The sequence below is a fragment of the Uloborus diversus genome, chromosome 4, assembly GCF_026930045.1.
Source record: "Uloborus diversus isolate 005 chromosome 4, Udiv.v.3.1, whole genome shotgun sequence".
Taxonomy (NCBI): domain Eukaryota; kingdom Metazoa; phylum Arthropoda; class Arachnida; order Araneae; family Uloboridae; genus Uloborus; species Uloborus diversus.
Genome location: NC_072734.1, coordinates 64,757,399 through 64,776,273, shown reverse-complemented (window position 1 = coordinate 64,776,273; position 18,875 = coordinate 64,757,399). Strand labels below are relative to the sequence as shown.

Here is an 18,875-nt window from a genome sequence, read left to right as displayed (position 1 = left end):
GCAAGTACTTCATAAACATGTTTTTGAGAAAATAAAACACGAAAGAAATGGTTGGTTTTGCTAAACTTACAATAAAAAGAACTAACTAATGAAATTTTGCATTAGTTCAAGTTTCTCTAGTAACAAAAATACACTGATACCAATGATTAAAATTTAGTGGCATCTAAAAGACACTTCAATATGTTACGTAAAAAAAACTTGAGTAAATTTGGAGCATTCCCTCATCTGCAAAAAAACATCTGAAATAGAGAGAAGCTAGAAGAGTGATTTGAAATCTGAAGTAAATTGGCAAAATTTCAATATTTGTTAATATCTCAGATTCAAAAAAAGATCCGAATAAATTCTACTTTGCTCTTTCCCGATAGAGATTTGTTTATAGAATGCGGAAATACTTATTTTTTAAGTGTACGTTTATAACTTATGGAGTTATTGAGTCACAAACTGGCAGCAATGAACTCTGAAAATTTAGGCATAGCGTAAGCATCAACTTCTAATTTCAATAACAAAGCAACAAACAGTTTTTAAACTTCCATACTTTGCATTCCCTCATAAATATGCATGGTTTACCTAAATAAAAATTTTCATTGAAATCTGTGACATGTCAGCCACAGCTGATTTGCTCATTTCGCATGGAATGACCCCACAACAATGATGAATAAATTTTTTTTGTAAAGAGTTTGAAAAACACTGTATGGAAAGTATACACTTAGCCATTTAATATTAAAATATTTTATTTATGTATATACATATTAACTGACAACATTTTTATCACAACTGTAAGCACGATAAACCATCAATGATAATTCTGCAAAAGCAGGAGTTTTGATGGAGAAAACTTTTCTCTACACAATGGACACTCCTCCTGCAAAGAAAAGAAATAATAGCAGTACTTTAGTTGTCTTGTATAGATATATATCAAAACAGGGAGAAAATTTTAACTGCAATTCTCTCAGCAATTTTAGAGCAATCCATTTAACATTCAATAAAACTGAAGCAAAAACATATAAATCAAAACTCATCATTTATTCTCAAAAAATAAATAACCAACAAATACCAAGTTCAGAAGTAAACGTATATTTTTGTGCAACACTGCATGAGGAAGGAAAACAACGTGAGACAGGGTATTCAATTGCATACATTTGTTTCTAAGCAAGAAATAAATCTCCTCTTTGGTAACAAAATGTTTTGACTCAAGCTGAATTGGACTGGCTCATCTTAGGGATTTAATAGCTTAAAAATAGGACAAACTCTTAATTGACGCAGAAATAGTTTACATACAAGTGGGTAAAATGCTTATAGACATTTCTTAAATGCATATAAACCCTTAAAACGGAACTTAACGGAAATAATTCTACCCTTAACGGAAATAAGAAACCATTTTTAACAGTCTTCCGATTGCAGGCCATAATGTTAAACATTTATGCAATTTGATATTTAAACCAAAATTTCATGATACTAAAATAAACAAATGCAGCAGTTCAGCAGTGATATTACAACTTTCAACCAAATGAAACATGAATATAGCACACTAAATATAAATTTTCGAACATCATATAGATGATGAAATACCATACCTTGTTTTGCATCCATGAAGTAATGCAAGACCAACAAAACATATGTCCACAAGGTATTGCTGTACTATGCTTTCTATTTTCCAAACAGAGAGGGCACTGTTTTTCTGGTGTAACAGTCTCCACTGCAGTTGAAGGCAGTCTACAAAATTTAAGAACATCAACTACAAACGTATTTATAAATAAACATCAGCAATATTACATTAAAAAGTCATTTCAACATATACTAAAATAATGAAGTTGATAATGATATGAAGCATTATTTTCTTCTTCTTTTTTACCATGCATATCATCGTCTATGAGCAACAGTAAGATATCTCAGTGTTATTTCTGGGATTAGATATCGTATTGTTGCTCTGAGGCGACGGTATCTTGATCTGTCAGCGAATCAATGAAAATATTTTTCATGTTGAGTTCACTCTCCCCCTCAAAACACCCATAGAATATCAATATCAGGGGTGCGAAACCCCCTAAGGGCCAGGGTGCACCCCCTCAATGTCATAGAGAACTCTCCCCTCAAAAAAAAAAAAAAACAAGAAAGAGCTCTCCTTAAAAAATGAGAAAAATACCCCTCAACATCCTTCCTAAAAATTTTAAACGCACAGTCTGTGCATTATCCCTCCTAGGTGGGCACCCCTATCAATATCATCAAAAGAGAATGACATGTGAGCTCTTATTGAAAAACTTTCCAAACATGCTTCGCTGAAAAGCAGTTTTTGTAGAGCAGATTTTTGTAGAAAAGCCTTTCCTATCCACACTACCTCAATATAGCATTAGCAAAATTTTGCATTTTACTTGATTAGCACAAGGGCGGATGCAGCTTCTGGTTTTAGATGGGGTCATAAATGCTTTGTCTAGGCATAGAGGGACGTGGGGAGAATTTTCTAAAAATATCAGACCCAAAATCTTGCTTTTAGTTATCATTGATCACATAAGGGAGTCATGACCCCTCCTTTATTCTGGATCCGAGCCTGTATAGCAGCACATAGACTTTAAAAAAAAAAGCATGAATAAAGAAAACAAAAACTTACATAAAATATTAATTTTTTATTGGGAAGATTAAAAGAAAACAATCTAATCTTAGAAGAACTAGGATTTTCATGGTTGGTGTCAATTTTATAAACGCTTTTGGGTCAATCCAGGAAATTTAAGTTGCATCAATCAATAAGATACGGTTAAATTTTAAGTTTCAAAAATGTAGAACACCAGTTACAATCAATGCTCTAGTTGAGGGTGGGGGGAGGGGGGAAGGAATGGCATCCCCCAAAATTGATTTATTATTGTAAAATTATACAAATTTGCTCTACAAATTGGTTTCAAACCACTTTTCTAAAAACAAATGTCTGATTTTGCATTTTAAATGGCGTAAATATCTAAGCAAAGCTTTTTTACCCAAATAATAAATTCATTCACAATATCTACCCAACAAAAAGGGTTTCCCCCCAATTTTTCACTATATACAGCCCTGGTTGAATGCATGAACATAAAATCATCAAATCCGGGGGGAGAGGGGAGGGTCATGGCACAAACTACAACATTGAACTTTTTAGGAAGGGTGGGTTTATGGGTCTTTTTCTCTCTTTTTTGGAGGGGGGTGATCTTGCTCTTAGGGGGTCTTTGTCGTGCTTGGGAGGGTGCCATTGTTCTTGGGGGAATGAGCACCCCTATTTCATTTGTAATAACTATTGTTACTTTTTTTTTTTTTTTTTTTTTTTTTTGAGGAGTGAAATGACATTGTAGAAGGAAAGATACAGAAAATGCAGTTACTGAAAGTGTTCTTCATTAGATAGAAAACTTCAGCTACATACTACTTGAATGAAACTTCCTGAACTTACGTTTTTGATCCTGTTAAAGATAATGCTGTTCTTTGAATATGAACAGAGTATGCAGCAAGAAACAAACTAATGAGCAGTTGTGAAGCAGCTAGCCATCCAAGCAATTTGAACGGCTTCTGGTACTCTGGATTAGTCAGCCATCGTCGAATAACAACCTACAGTAAATTTGATATGTAATAAAAATATGTTATGTGATTCAAAACATAAATTCTGTGAAAATTATGTGTGTAGTATAATTTTTGAACCTTTTAAATATTAATTTCCTGAAAAAGTCATTGATTAGGAACCTCCTAGGTAGAAAAATATTTTATTTTAACAACATCTATGACTGGAATTTTCACAAAAAGGCTTGAGGCAATATATACAACAAGGATGGTCGACCTTGTTGGGTACAGCGAAAAAACATATGTGTGCCACTTAGTTTCCCGACATACTTATCTAGAATGTTGTGGTCATATGAAGCTTTCTTATGAAAGCTCAGATCTTAGCAGAGAACATTAGGTGAAATTTCTAATTTATGTTTAAATATGACTTAAAATAAAGATAAAATTAAAAATCTCTATTAAAGTTCCAAATAAAACTGCCTGTTTTAAGTGTCTGTCTGTTTCACAAAATAAGTATTTTGGGGCTAAAAAAAGAAGCAAACGGTAAAATAAAAAAATTCTTGGTTACTAGAAAAATTTTAGAATAAAATAAAAAAACCTGATGTGGGCACCATACTACTTCCTTTTACATCTATTAAATAATGCATGTTTTTGGAATAACTTAAAAAACAAGGAAACACTTAACTAAATATATCTTCCCCTAGTTTGTTGAGAACAGATGCAAAAAAAAAACATTTTACAGAGACTACATTTCAGAATAATATCGACAATTTTAAAGTGAGTCAATGGACAGGGCCATCCAAAGTGCGACTGGGGCGAATATTTCCTGCCCCCCCCCACCCACACAGAAAAAACAAGTTAGTTATAACATCAATGCATGATATGCGTCATACTTGCATTTTTTAAGTAGTAATGAACAAAATATTCAAAGGACTATGGATCATACAAATTATAATGCGAGCAATGAATCTGTTTCTAATCTAAGCACAGTAGAATCTTGTTTGTCCAGCTTAAATTTGTAGACTTTTAAATTTTACATTTACCTTAACGCAGATAATAATTGATGTTTAATGGTAAAGCCTGTTTCATTCAAACACCACTCATGTTAAAAACTGAAGACAGTTAACCAATTCTTTCTAAAGAAACGATGTGAAATAATATGTGTACATTTTTCAATGGCTAGTAAACAATTCTATGTAATTTTGTAACAGACCATTTTTTTTTTAATAGCAGTAAACGGTAAACCAATCCATTAACGGATTGGTTTTGCTTATTATACAGATTATCCAAATTTCCACAAGGTTATACTGTAGTTTTTATTACCATTATTTTTTACACTTTATCATACTTTAGCAGTTTTGCTTTAGTTATTTTGCATTAGATACAATAAAACTATAGAAATATGAGTAGGGAAGTTGAAAATAGAGAAAATGTAGATCAAAGTTACTCTGAATAACTGAATATATACAAAAACTAAATGACAAGAGCAACTTAGCTTAAAATCAAATTTTATAAACAATTTTCCTGAGCAGTAACACTTACAAATTTTATGCCAGTTATTCGCTTTGAAAAGTCATAGTAGGTTCCATTCAAGTAAAATGCAATTAAATGCAATCGTTGCACAACAGTCAGAGCTCTGAACACGATTGGCAGATAAGGCACAATTTTTGGAAGTAGTGAATCAGGATCACATTTCATGATAGTTTCAGATGATAAACTAGGATGACTTTCAATCCATTTTTGGAACCGTAGCAACAGGTAGTGTCCAAAAGTTTTTGTAAAGACATCTATGAACCTTTTCTAAAAAACAAGCAAATAAACTGAATAAATTACTTTCAGACATTAACATACACACACATTCAAAGCATTAGTGTAAAAGGCAGAGACTGATAAAAATTTAAAACGTAAAAACCAGCAAAAATAAATTTACATGCCAAGAAAGTTATTTCTCATACCGTATTACACCGAATTAGCCGGCATACTGGAAAAATGCGAAGTTGACCGGCATGCCGGGAAATTCAAATTTTACGATATGCCGGGTTGTTTGAGGTTTATTTTGCAACAAAACAAGAGTAAATTTCCCCATTCAATTCCAATCAGAAAGCAAACCACTGTTACTACTTCAAAATTTTTTTAAATAAATTATTTTTCGTTCCTTTTAGAGAGGTAAGTTTAATTTTTATTTATTGAATAGCTATGGTAAATTCTTTAGCACTGGCTTAGAGGTGGTAACTTACTGCTTAAATGTTTGCTTAGTTATGATTTAATTTTTATAAAATTATTTGTTATTGAACAATATTTTTTTGTTATACTAACAAATGACATTGTTAGTTAATATTTTTACAAAATTAAACTATTTATCAATACTAATAAGGTATGTATAGAACTTATGCAATTTTTTTCGCTGAACATGTATTTTTTATAGTATTTTATTTTCCTGATCTCGATTCTTCTGGCACCCCGGAAAGGACCAGGCAAATGTTATTGAAAATCAGGTAACCCTTGAATTTTGTGGCATACTGGCTAATGCAGAGTAACACAGTAGTTTACAGAAAAATTAAATCTAACATGGCTTTTGAAAGATTCTTATTTTGGAGAACTAGTCACCTAGGCATGGGTGCCACTATTAAAAAACTGTAATACTGGAAAAAAATTCTGGAGGGGGGGAAGGCAACTAACACGGTCTTGAGTTGATTTTTTTGTCAGAAAAATATAATTAAATTACAACCGAATAAAATACCTTGAATATTTAAGCACCTTAATAATAAAGGTTCAAATAAATATAAAAAAAGCAGAATTAGACATCAGGAAAGTTTGTCCCTAATATTTTAAGAAAATAATTGTTCTTAAATGAAATATAATGAACATGTTAAAAACAAAGGCTAGATATACATTTCATTCCCCTATTCGCTGTTATAATTGTGACTTTTGAAAAGTGTTAGTTTTTGAAATTGCGATTTTTGGTGAATGTAACTTCTATTAAAAAACTGACACAGAACAATTTTGCTTTCTAATCTCTTGTAGTCATAATACATATTTTTTTAAAAATGAGCTATAATTTCCAAGCAATTTACTATACAGAATATTTGCAAACCAGAATTCAGGGTATCTTGCTCTTTTCATATACTACAGATTGGAGGGTAATCAACATCTTAATCAAGTATCAGAAATAACAGACAATATAAAAGTACATCAGATTGTTTTACATTAATTTCGTTAGTGTTCATTTAAAAGGTTGAAGTAAAATCTAATTTTCTATCATTGTTCTGGAATTTGTTCTAAATTACTCAAACTTTACAGGAGTATATAAGATAATTACTCCCATACAGTGGCGGATACAGCCGGCGGGCAACCGGGCATTTGCCCAGTGGGCCGGTCATGCTTCGGGCCGATCAACTAACAGCAAAGTCTTTTGGGCCTGTCTGCTAACAGCAAAATGTAAATTTTGCGCGCATGTGTTTAGAATAACGCAAATTTGCAAAACACAGCCTCGGCTCCTCTTTACGCATGGGCTAAAGCTTGCGGGTGGAGGGAAGTAGGGCCGTCACCACAAGAGGGGGGAGGGGGAATTTCTGAAATGGGGCGGCTCAGGTCCTGATTACCCCACTGGCAGACTAGGCCTAGGCCTGGGGCCCCATTTTTCTAAGGGGCCCCACATTTTTTAAAGAATTATGCATAGCATTGCAACGATATGAAAAGTACATGATATTTTTAAAAAATAAAAAATTTTGACTTATTAATTCGAAAAAAACTTCTTTAAAGGGAATTTTTAATCATTCTGTCAGTAACGAATTTACTTGGTCACGCTTATGAGGGGGCCCAAAGGGATTCATAAATGCACATAAGTGCATACATAGTTGTGTGATTAGACAAAGAGGCCTCCTAAGTGCATTCGTACTTTAAAGTTGTAAATCAAACACTTCATAGTCTTCAGGTTGCCTCCAAATTAATGTGGACCTAGGGCCTCACTTTTAGTTAGTCGGGCCCTGGGGCTGCCAATATATTTTTAGTGGTATGATAAAAAATAAATGAATAAATTAAAAAACAGGGAAACCTTAGCGGTCGTAAAAAGTTAAAACACTTTTGGTCTTTTTGACGCTTTTATTTATAAATGACAATTCACAATTGCTGTAAAATGCAACTTACAACAAGATCCGACGTGAGGTCATGTCAGCTTAGTTGGAGAACAGGGGCCCGGCTTGGAATTGAACTCGTGCAGAGGGTAAAATATCCTAATGGTAAAAGGTGTAAAAGGAGGCTTGTGAAAAAATTGACCTTTCGCATTTTTTCCCCCGGATCCGCTTTTGCTCTCGGCGAGTCTGTTTATAACAATTGGAATAAAAGTAACAAAATATTTTTTTCCGTAAAATTATTTTAAAATATGCAATCTTAAAATACCATTGGGGAGTATCCAATTTCGAAAATTTGCTGGAGGAAAGTACTCGAGTCTCTCCCATTTTTTTAAAATTCCCAAAGATGGTCCAAAACTTCGTTTTTAAATTAACAGTAGCAAGTATTTTCTGGGAAAGTACTCCATCCCCTCCTCTCTCTCGGCATCATCAATGAAGAACGTTTTAAATCTCGTTTTTAGTGCTTCAATTTCGAAAATTTTCCTGGGTGAGCCTCCTGAAAACTCCTTTCCCTAACATCACTGAAAATCAGCAAAAATTTCGTTTTTGGAACTTAACTTTCGAGTAACTGCCGGTGCCCTAGTCTTTACCAAAAAAAAAAGGCTTTTAAGACTTCATTTTTAAAATTTTCTGGTGGATGGCCTGGGAACCTATCTCGACTTAAAATCACCAAAGGTCTTCTAAAACTGCGTTTTCAGAGCTAATATTTTTTTTTTTTTCAAAATTTCAGAAAAGAGCCCACGGAACCGCTCTTCATACCATATACTCGAAGATGATTTAAAATTCTGTTTTTGGATTTCCACTTCTGAAAAATTGCAGCAGGAGAAACCCTGAACCTACGCTCCCCTAACATCACCAAATATTGTATAAAATTGAGTTTTTGAGACTACAATTTCGAAAATTTTCCGGGGGAGAGACCCCTTTTCTTCAGACTCAATGTTAATCTTTCCATTAAGTTTATATTGCTAATACGTTGATGACTCCCAGAAGCCAGAATGCTAAGTCCACTCACACTCTCTCTCTGTATTGATACATGCGTTTGAAAAAAAAATTAAGGGGCTGCCAAACTCGTACCCGACCCCTCCCACCAGGTTTTTGACCTCGCATCAAGTCTGGGGGTCGACAGTGTATGGCAGTATAAAAAAGGGAATGTTTATAACAGGGCCCAGTAATGTATGTTTGTGCCGAGGGACCCATCACGTTCTAAGACGGCATTAGGTAGTCTTTTACCCATGAACATCGCTAAATCAGTTTCAAAAACAGGGCAATTTAGTCCAGGATCTGAAGGAGGTTGAGAATGCATGGAAAGGCTGACGCAATATTATTTCTGATTATTGTTACAGGCACGATGGTGATTAAGAAACCACATGTTGTCACCCCCCTGGGTGGTCGACAAACCCGGGGGAGGGGGGAAAGCAGTGGGGGGAGCCGTTTACTAAAACACTCATAACTCGCTAACTATTTGAGATAAAACACTGAAAAAAGTGGCAATCGACGCAATAAAACAAGGGCTTCATAAAAGCTAAATATGATTATGGACCTATCTTAGTTGGTTTCTGAGTAAAATTCCATTTTTCGCATACAAGCAAAATTTTTGAATAAAATGCACAAAACAAACTTTTTTTTAACCAAAATAAATTTTAAATCAAAATTGTTTGATTTTTTTTTCAAATAAAGTCCTAAATATCATTATTCAGTTCGTTAAAACTATTTAAGTACTGTTAACGCGTTGAAAAAAAAATGACAGTAGCAAGCTCGAACACTATTCCTAGTATAGTTCAGTATCTGAAGGGGGGTTTTGAGCATGGATGGAAGACGCAATATATTTCTGATTATTGTTACAGGCACTATAGTGATTATGAAAACACATGTCGTCGTCCCCCCTCGGCGGTCGACATCCCCGGGGGAGGGGGAAAGCAGTAGGGGGACGCCGTTTACTAAAATACTCATAACTCGCAACCGTAGGAGGTAAAGCACTAAAAATGTCGCAAAAAATGCAACAGAACAAGGGCTTGAAAAACCTAAATATGTTTACAGTTCTATCTTTGTTGGTTTATAAGTAAAATTCCTTTTTTAACAGCCATGCAAAAATTTTGAATAAAATACAAAAAGCTTTTTTTTCCAAAGATAAATTCTTTTTTAAAATTATTCAACCGTTTAGGGAATCAATAAAATCTGAAACTTCTTAATTCAGTTTGTTTAAAACTACTTAATTATTACTAAAGTGAGCGTTAAAAAGCGAAATAGAAAATGCAAGCACTGCCTAAGTTAGCGCATTGAATAAAACGGCAGTATGCTAAGGAGAAAAAAAATAGCCTTATCATCCTTATGACGAAGTATATTCATTCTTCAGTTTACAAACTTATTCTAATTGCAAAGTATTCAATTATGGCTTTAATTTTGTTATATACTGCTTTAAATTTGAGAGGAACTAGGGAACCAGGCCCATAGTAGTTTCAGTTCAAATATAATTTTAATTTATTTCTATTGATTTATATTTTCAATTTGCACAAAAGAATATTGCAGGTATTGTTTTTTATAATTTACATAACAAAGAACAATGATACAAGAAATAATATGTTCTAAATAAATATAAAAAATGAGAAGCATCTGTGAGCTTTCATGAAAACGAATATAAATATAAAATTATACACTAGAGTTCTAAAAAAACTAATTAAATAAAATTAGTAAAATAATGTGTATTAAAAATAATTGCAGAATATCAATATGCATACATAAAGCATTAATATATCAGAAATTCTGAAAGCTGGATCATGCTCTTTTTTGTTGACTTGTAATTGTTCTGTTGATTCGTTCTACTTCGAGTATTTTGTAGTTTATGGGTTTTTGCTTTAGCCTTAACAGTATTTCCAGCAAGATGAATTATTAATAAAACATTTACAAGATTATTTACAGTTCTTGCCTGCGCAGGGTGGAATTAAAACTCTCTGGTAACTCTGGCTGCATCATAAGGTGTGGGGCTTTATTGTTTTATTTTCATCCAAGTGAAACCCAAACTTGGTTACATCTAAAGGCACTGCTAAAGTACAGGGAAATTGATTCAATAGTACAGTTGAGCAATACTTCTTAGCACATGTTGGAAAGAATTGAAGGAGCATGGTAGAGAGCTGATATTATATTTATTTCTGATGGAAATTATAAGAAATTATTGTAATGGTTGCATTCGCAAGAAATACCTATTTTCTTGACAATTTTTTATAATACAGCGTCTAACAGTTGAAATTCTGAAGCACTCGGATATTGTTTTAATGATAACTCTAGTGTAAAAAAAACAGTTTCCGACTTTTTTGGTAAAGTGAAAGCATACTTTTTTGTTCCTATTTTACTTGTTGAATCGCAGTCGGAAAATGCATCAAAAGCTTGTAAAATTTTAGATGTTTTTCCGTAAGTGTTCCTGAAGATAGATGATATCCTAAAGCTCTTTTCCTTTCCACAACACCAGCACATGAAATGGCAACCTCTGTCCTTTAACAAAGATTGCCAATAAGAATTCATTAGTTTCTGATCTATAAACTATTAGTTACTTTTTCCCCTATTTCGCACTGAATCATATGCAGGAAGATAGATTCTGTTGCGTGCTTCGTCCTGGTTGGACTCGGGCATTTCAGAGAAATTTATTACTTGACACTCAGATTTTAAATAATATTCATTTTCGTTTTCCGAGTTACCAGACAGCAGAAGCTGATTGGATGCAGGAACGGATATGTTACATATAACATACTCTGAAATGTACTTTTAAAGGTTCTTTTTATTTTCAGGAATGGCTATGACCCGAAACCACTGGTTTGGTACCTAGTGATTTTTTTTATAAGTGAAGGAGACTTTCCTGAACTTCTGGTTTTTAAGTTATGAAAACGACAGTGAGATGTACCGATCGTGTTTAAGGTCCACTCATGTAGTCTGATTATTGGAGAGAAAATTTTATTATTTTTTATTTGGAGACCTGCAAAATCTTTGCTGCATTTGAAAGTAGTGTTTGGGACATTATGGACCAGAGTCATTCCATCGATAACTTGAACTTTGTTCTTAAAATAGGGTGCTTCTTCTAGAGTTTTGCTGCAAGAAGTATCATTTTCAATTACATTCACAAAATTGGACCTCTCGCTTTGCTTCAGTGAACGCTTTTGCTGTTTTGCAGTCGCTATTGAAGACATTACCATTGCAGGAGATCTCTGGATAAGAGACTATTCACATTTTCTTTAACGTTCCACTGAAATTTTGATGCTGCTTCTGTGGCAATAGCCTCGCTCACTTTGCTTCATAACTCAGGTGTAAAATCTGCAAAAGAGTTATCCTGATAGTTTATCCTTTCCGTAATTACTTCGTACTTGCAAACTTGCATGTTTTAATTTTTAAAAACTTACATTGTGACCCATACGAAGCAGCTATAATGCGTTAAAGGTTAAATAATTAAGTAATTACTTAACTGGGACATTGTTTTGATAATATTACGAAATAAAACCGCCAAAACAGGAGAGCCACAAAATTTACTTTGGTTTATGTCGAGTCTTCTAGGTACATTCCGCAAACTTTTTTTGTTTTTTTGTGAATTACCTCAAATGCCTTTTGAGCTTGTTTTTATTTCACTTTTCAACGCTTTGATAATAAATAAGTAATTTTAAATAAACTGGATAATGATATTTCAGATTTTATTGGTTCCCTAAACAGTAAAAATAATTTTGATAATTTGAAAAAAAAAAAAAAAAAAAATGCGTATTTTATTCAAAATTTTTGCTTGTTTGCGAAAAATAGAATTTTACTCAGAAACTAACAAAGATATGATCATAGTCATATTTCACTTTTATGAAGCCCTTGTTCTGTTGCGTCGATTGCCACTTTTTTCAGTGTTTTATTTCAAATAGTTCGCGAGTTATGAGTGTTTTAGTAAACGGCTCCCCCCACTGCTTTCCCCCTCCCCCGGGGTTGTCGACGACCCAGGGGGGCAACGACATGTGGTTTCATAATCACTATAGTGCCTGTGACATAAATCAGAAATATCTTTGCGTCAGGTCTTCCATGAATGCTCAACCCCCTTCAGATCCCGGTCTAATTAAGTTACTTGTTATGACTGCAGAAAAGGGCATACTAGCTAAGCAGTGTTATCATTACGGAAATATTCAGTCAAATTCCGGGCATTATAAAAATACTTAAATGGATAATTACAATCACAATTTTCCCCCATAATTAGGTTTAACTAATACTGTATCAATTTGTTCACCATTAAAGCGCAGAAGTGTTCCTATCTGTTAAATTTTGTTTAAATAAAAATATTTATTTGTTAAGAATAATAATCTCTTATTTAAGTGATATCCCAATCGTTAAGGGAAATTTAATATCTATAAGAGCTATGGGGCCGCTACATCTCCTAATGCCAGGGCCGATTCTTCCAACCAATCCGCCACTGCTCCCATAAAAGTTTGTGCATCTTCTAAAACAATCTGGGGGGGGGGGATAACTTGGTAAATTTGTATGTCTATCATGTTGAAATTTTTGATCGAGATTTTAAAACCTGCTAATTTTGATATCCAAAATAATACTTCTGCAGTTTCCAAAACAAGAGGTTCTATACTGAAGTAATAATAATTGCAAGCAAATTCAATCCAAACAAATTTAAGAAAATAGAATAATTTTTATGATGGATATTGCTTGATTCTGTTTAAAAAATTTAGAATTTTATGAAGGGTCAATTTTTAAAGTTAGTTATTTAGTTCATAATAGAGAAATAGTTTGTAAATGGACATGATTTTCTTCTTGGCAAAAAATTTTTACTTTCAAATTTACTTTCCCTAAGATTTCAAAAAGAAAAAAAAAAACATTTTTTAGTTGAAGGACAGAAATACCTCCGCCAATTTTTTTAAAAGACAGAATTCAGTACTGAAAAGTGACACCCATGCCCAATGGTACTCTTTTAGTCAATTAGCTGACCGGTCCCTGGCACCGAAAATTTGTTGACAATAGGGTTTTACATATGTTGACGAGTTTCATGAAAATACAATCAGCAACTCTAAATTTGTTTTTCCTATTATTGAATTTATTTTTCAGAAAATAAAGATTCCATTTCAGAAAATTTAGCATTAAATTAAATAGTTGCTCTCTCTTAACACAATAAAAATAGCTTTCAAAAGTAGAGAATTTTAAGGGGGAAAGGTTGAAAGGTGGCCCTATCACATAATTATTATAATATAGGAAAAACAGTCAAACCAGACAAAGGCATGCTATGCAATTCAGCTTTGAAACATTTAAGAAATGAAGTCATTATTTTTTATTTATTATACTGCTATATATAATCCTTTTTATTCTCATCAGTAATAGCTCTTTTATTCACCTCTTTAATTCTACAGAGACAAGCAGCTTCTTGAATTAAAAATTATGTTTATGGTAGTTTTATTGCTTGTCATTCAAAAATCTAAAACTGCTAAAGTTTCCTGTAGTGTCTGAAATCAAAATTTATAAAGCTAAGAATCACTTATTAAGATAATTTTGTGTATCAATATTAATTTTCGATAGAATTTGGACACAAATTTAGGTTTTGGAAAATATGTCAAAAAGGGTTTTTTGTATGACAGTAAAAACCACGATTAAAACTGGGAAAATCCATTAAATGTCAAAAACTTGCCAACCCTGACATTAATGATCAGCTCTATATACTAATAAATACTATAAACTACCTAATACTATAATATATACTATAAGCTTCCTTTTCTGTAATAAACACAACAGTTTTCTTCAAATATTAGTTTGAAATCTACTCAATTTTTAAAAAATTCAATATTATTACCAGTTTGTTCAATATTCACGTGATGTTAAAAATATTTCAGTATAGCATAGTACTTCAAGATTTATATAGTTTACATAAAAATAAGCATATTAAAATAAAGAAAAAATACTTGTGAATGAGATATTTTAAAATAAACAAATGAATATTACCGTCTTTGAAGGAATTGTTCTTAAAGTTTTATCAACTTGAATTACATTCACATATTCTTCTCCCAAAGTTTGAAAACCTAAGAGAATCAGAATATTATCCAACATTTGGCTAAAACTACAAACAATAACATACAACAGTACTATCAGTGTCAAATCTGGAGGGGGGGGGGGGAGAAAGCCGGGATCCTTGCCCCACAAGCAGAAACTTCTTGAAGGCACCAAATTCACCCTATTTCTACGTTTTTTTCATAGAAACTTAATATAAAAGCTTGAAGAAAGGTGATACAGGTGGCAGTTTTGAGACTTGCCCTGGTTCTGAAAAATCGAAGATCCAACATTGAACAGTAAATGTTTTTAAAAAAATTCAGACAGGGATTTTGGGCTAATAAAAACAACTTTTTCAATGCAAAATAATACGAGTTTGTGGTTGTAAAGACATAAAAGCATTGTTTATATTTTTCAGCACAAAAGGTATTTCTTTATTTATATATCATTTTCTTTGATTGAAGAAAGAGGTTCTTTACTAAAAGTCTTTTCAAAGCTAGCTGTAAAAAATATAATATTGCAATGAATTTGCAAGAAACTTTTAGAATACTTAGGTTAAGACAAGCAAGGAAAATATTTGTTTTAAAGAATTAGTAAACGGATGTAAGGCGCATTTAAAATCTTTCCCTGCATTTCCTAAAGTCAAAGTTTAGAGCTAGTTAGTAAAATTTTGCGTAATGAGAATCATGGAATATTTTTTTGTATAAACTGTAAAAAAACTTTTTTTTAGTTAAAAAATTTTGGTAAGAGCAACGTGCCCTATTAGAACAGTTCTATTTCTCTTTAAGGAGCTGTGCCTCAGATTGAAAACTACTGCATTCAAGAGACAATAAGGTTGTTGTTCAATTTCAGGAGTCCTATTGAAGCAGAAATAGCACCAGCAAAGATTATATTGCTTGTGATGAAATTTATCAATAGACCTAAATCTCAACATAAATGAATTTAGTTACATAGTAGAAATTTTATTTGTTTTACCAAATTGCATTTTCAATGCACTCAAACTAACGACTTGAATTTACCTTTGATTGATCAACTATTTTTCAATACGTTGAGCACTGAAATTAATTTTAGTCCATAAGATAATAAGTGCTCAACCTTTCTGAGGAATATACATTAATTAGATACTTAAAAAATTTTTTCCCAAAATATTCAATATCTATTATGCTTGGAATAAGGCAGTATACAAACAGTAGTTTGATAGTAGAAGTCAAAGTAGTGAATGTAAGCTTTAAGAAGGAATCAAGAATTAGACGGTAAATAATAAAATGTAAGAAATAATCAATAAATATATAACTTATGAAAATTTAAAACAGAAATAAACAAATCAATAAATTAATCTTTAAAATATATAATTAAATGTTAATATACATTTGTATTTTGTGATATGAGCAACAAAATCTATTATGGAAGAAATTTAGTATAAAATTGAAATTAACAATACGTACCAGACAATGTAGTCAGACTAAAAAATAAAAAATCAGATGATGTGTCAATGAAATCCTTCCATTTGATCCAAAAGGGTATGCCTGGAGAAAAAAAACATCAATTTTTTTCTTACTAGTTGAGTTAACAGGCAGTAAATATATAAGAAAATGCAGAACTGTTAGTGAGCATTCTTATTAAATGACGTATTTCAAAACTTTCATTGGAGAATAGGTTTATTTATCTAAAACTTTTGGATGCATTTAATCTAAAGTAACTTTTACTTGTACAGGTTGCCCAAATGAAAATTGGACAGACTGAATTTATTTTGGATCCTAGAACAGGAAGTTGTATTTCTTCAACCTTTTTTTGTATTGCAGGCTTAGCACAGAACAATGAACACTTGAGAATTTTTTTAAAATACCACAGGAAGCTCCCTGCATGCTAATGTTCACCAAACCCTAAAGATAACTTGTTTTGGTACACAATATTATTTGGTTTATGAAGACTTAAATCATCAGAATCAGATTAAAATGTGCAGTAGGATTAAAATAAAATGAAAATACCCCGCTCCCTCCTGTAGAAAACAGAATTCAAATAAAGAAACAACAATATTAAAATCCAGGTTCCAGCTAAAGACAAATGTAACTTGACAAAAACTATGCATAACCAAATAATTATTTTTTAAAATTCTTTGAAGAGCACCCATTCCCAGGTTCCAAACTAATTTGTATCAACTTGCACAGCTACAGATGCTGTGGTGCATGACCAAATACGAAACGGCAATTTTGTACATTTGAAAAGTAGTTTTCAAATTTGTAGTCCTTAGTAACATTTTGCGCTTTAATTCTATGCCTTGGGTCAAGTTTATTTTAGGATTTTTGCTGAAAAAACCCCCCTTTATCTAGTGTTCTAATTCATTGAGAAGATTGGAACAAGATTAATCTGATGTAGAGAAAAAGGCTTTTTCGAGTGACATAGATCATTTAGGGTGTGGGAAATCTTTCATCCCTTTAATGGGCAATTTATAAGAAATTTAAAAACAAAACAAAAAACGCTCTGAGGTGCCACTCTCTGGAGCTTGGAGCAATTTTGCACCAAATTTTAGGCTGTAGGAGCTATGGGGTCTCCTGGATGCAGGTTCGCCACAGATATCCTTTCACATACTTTTTCAAGTTTTCCATCATTTTTCTGACTTGGCGGAACGTTAGAAGATAACAGGACTTCGGCGATACATTAAAATAAGGGTGGGATAGTTTGGCAGGACGCGCAGCCAGAGAAAGGGACAATGTCAAAAAGCGTGAAGTTGGAGCCCCTTAATAATGAGAATTCACATTTTTTCAAAAAATAGACATGCAGAAAGTATTAGACAAAAGATTGTCAAATGGAAAACATTGCAATGTCAAATATTTTATGAATGTGCATTAAAAATTAAACTTACGGGAAAAAGTCGAATTACGAAGGATGACTCTCATAAACTAATGGTAGAATTAAAACATACATACGAACCTGTAAGTTTTTGAACAAGATCAGAAATTGCACTTCTCAAGGAATGAATATATTCTTCATCTTTTTGAAATGAACGTAATATTTCTGGCTGGCCAGCAACCTGTGGCTTTTTTTTCAGAGCACACATGTCAAAATCAAGAATATAAACAAATGGTGACGTAATGGATGCTTGCCTTGCAGCCAATAAAAAAGTAATAAATAATAAAAAGAATAAAAAAATATCAATGATACAAACAAATATTTAAATCATTATATGCCAAAGCTAAAAACAGATATGGATTCTTCAAATGAGCCAAATTGACACATCCGAAAGTTGTGCATTTCCAGATTGCGATTGAAAGAAATTTTACAGATCTGGCAATGAGTCTTTTTACTGTCAACAAAACATTCTCAAGGGCCGTGGTAGCCTGATCGGTAGTACCCCGTTTACACTGGCCGAGTTATACTAGTTTAACTGCGAAGTTGGTTTAAAATATGACGTCGTTCGGTCACGTGATAGTTTAACGTTCCTCGGAAGCGGGTTAAAATTAAGAGACTTCCGGAAACTCTCTTAACTGCTTTAAACACGTTTATTTACAACAATATGGCCGCCGCAACTGCTAAATATGAAAAGGAAATTCGTCGGAAAAAGACATTAAGTTGCTGAAAAATTTATGAAAATCTGTCAGATGTGTTTTTAATGCTTTTATAACTATTATTTATGTTTTTATGATTATATATGCATGATGCATCATATTTCAAAGTGCTTGAGACCAAATTTATTGCAGAAATCTGCTCATGTTTACTACTATTTTTCATTGAATTAATCGGTGAAGAAAAATAAAAATCGCTGAAGTGATCGGAAAATGAAAGCCTATAGATTAGCGTTGGAAGTGCTTAATGTTACAATTTACAAAAAATTAAAGGAATTGTATAAAGTAAGTGAATTGTAAGTTTTATGAAATTCAACACAAAATCAGAAAATCTGACACCTCTATTCTGGTAAGTTTGAATGCTTTTATTTCATTTATATTTTACCTTTCACAATGCTTAACTAAAAAAAAACCAGTACATAGTACTAATTTTTTAGTAAATATATAATATATTTGTAAAGTATTCATAAAATAGGTCATTGAATGTTTCAAAGCATTTTGTATAGTTTCTTTTGGTTAAAGCTCAATTCGTTGAGAATGAATTGAAATTAAGTACAAAATATTTTGTGGTAGATGTTTATTATTGAAATTTTTATTTTTTACTTTTCAAGAATCTTAAATTAATCTTCATTACTGATCTGTACTAAATGGGTTAAAAAGGAAAATTAAACTACTGTGA

General features: G+C 32.4%; 1 protein-coding gene across 1 annotated transcript; it reads right to left on the bottom strand.

The window, feature by feature from the left end:
- Positions 1–719: 719 nt before the first annotated feature.
- Positions 720–17,828, bottom strand: LOC129220536 (peroxisome biogenesis factor 10-like). The gene is made up of 7 exons (XM_054854965.1): positions 17,565–17,828; positions 16,079–16,159; positions 14,589–14,665; positions 5,053–5,310; positions 3,407–3,561; positions 1,575–1,713; positions 720–862 (listed from the first exon to the last, which is right to left on the bottom strand). The coding sequence occupies exons 1-7, from the start codon at positions 17,689–17,691 to the stop codon at positions 794–796; spliced, it is 906 nt and encodes a 301-aa protein (XP_054710940.1). The 5' UTR covers positions 17,692–17,828; the 3' UTR covers positions 720–793.
- Between the last annotated feature and the right edge of the window lie 1,047 nt (positions 17,829–18,875).

Bases quoted from the DNA above. Each gene is read 5' to 3' on its own strand.
- LOC129220536 (XM_054854965.1), bottom strand. From the start codon at position 17,691: ATGTGTGCTCTGAAAAAAAAGCCACAGGTTGCTGGCCAGCCAGAAATA. The intron at 5,311-14,588 runs GTAATATTCATT...CTTGTTTTTTAG, and splicing joins GAACAATTCCTTCAAAGACG to AAAAGGTTCATAGATGTCTT. The intron at 1,714-3,406 runs GTAAGTTCAGGA...TAAATTTTGTAG, and splicing joins TCTTTAACAGGATCAAAAAC to ACTGCCTTCAACTGCAGTGG.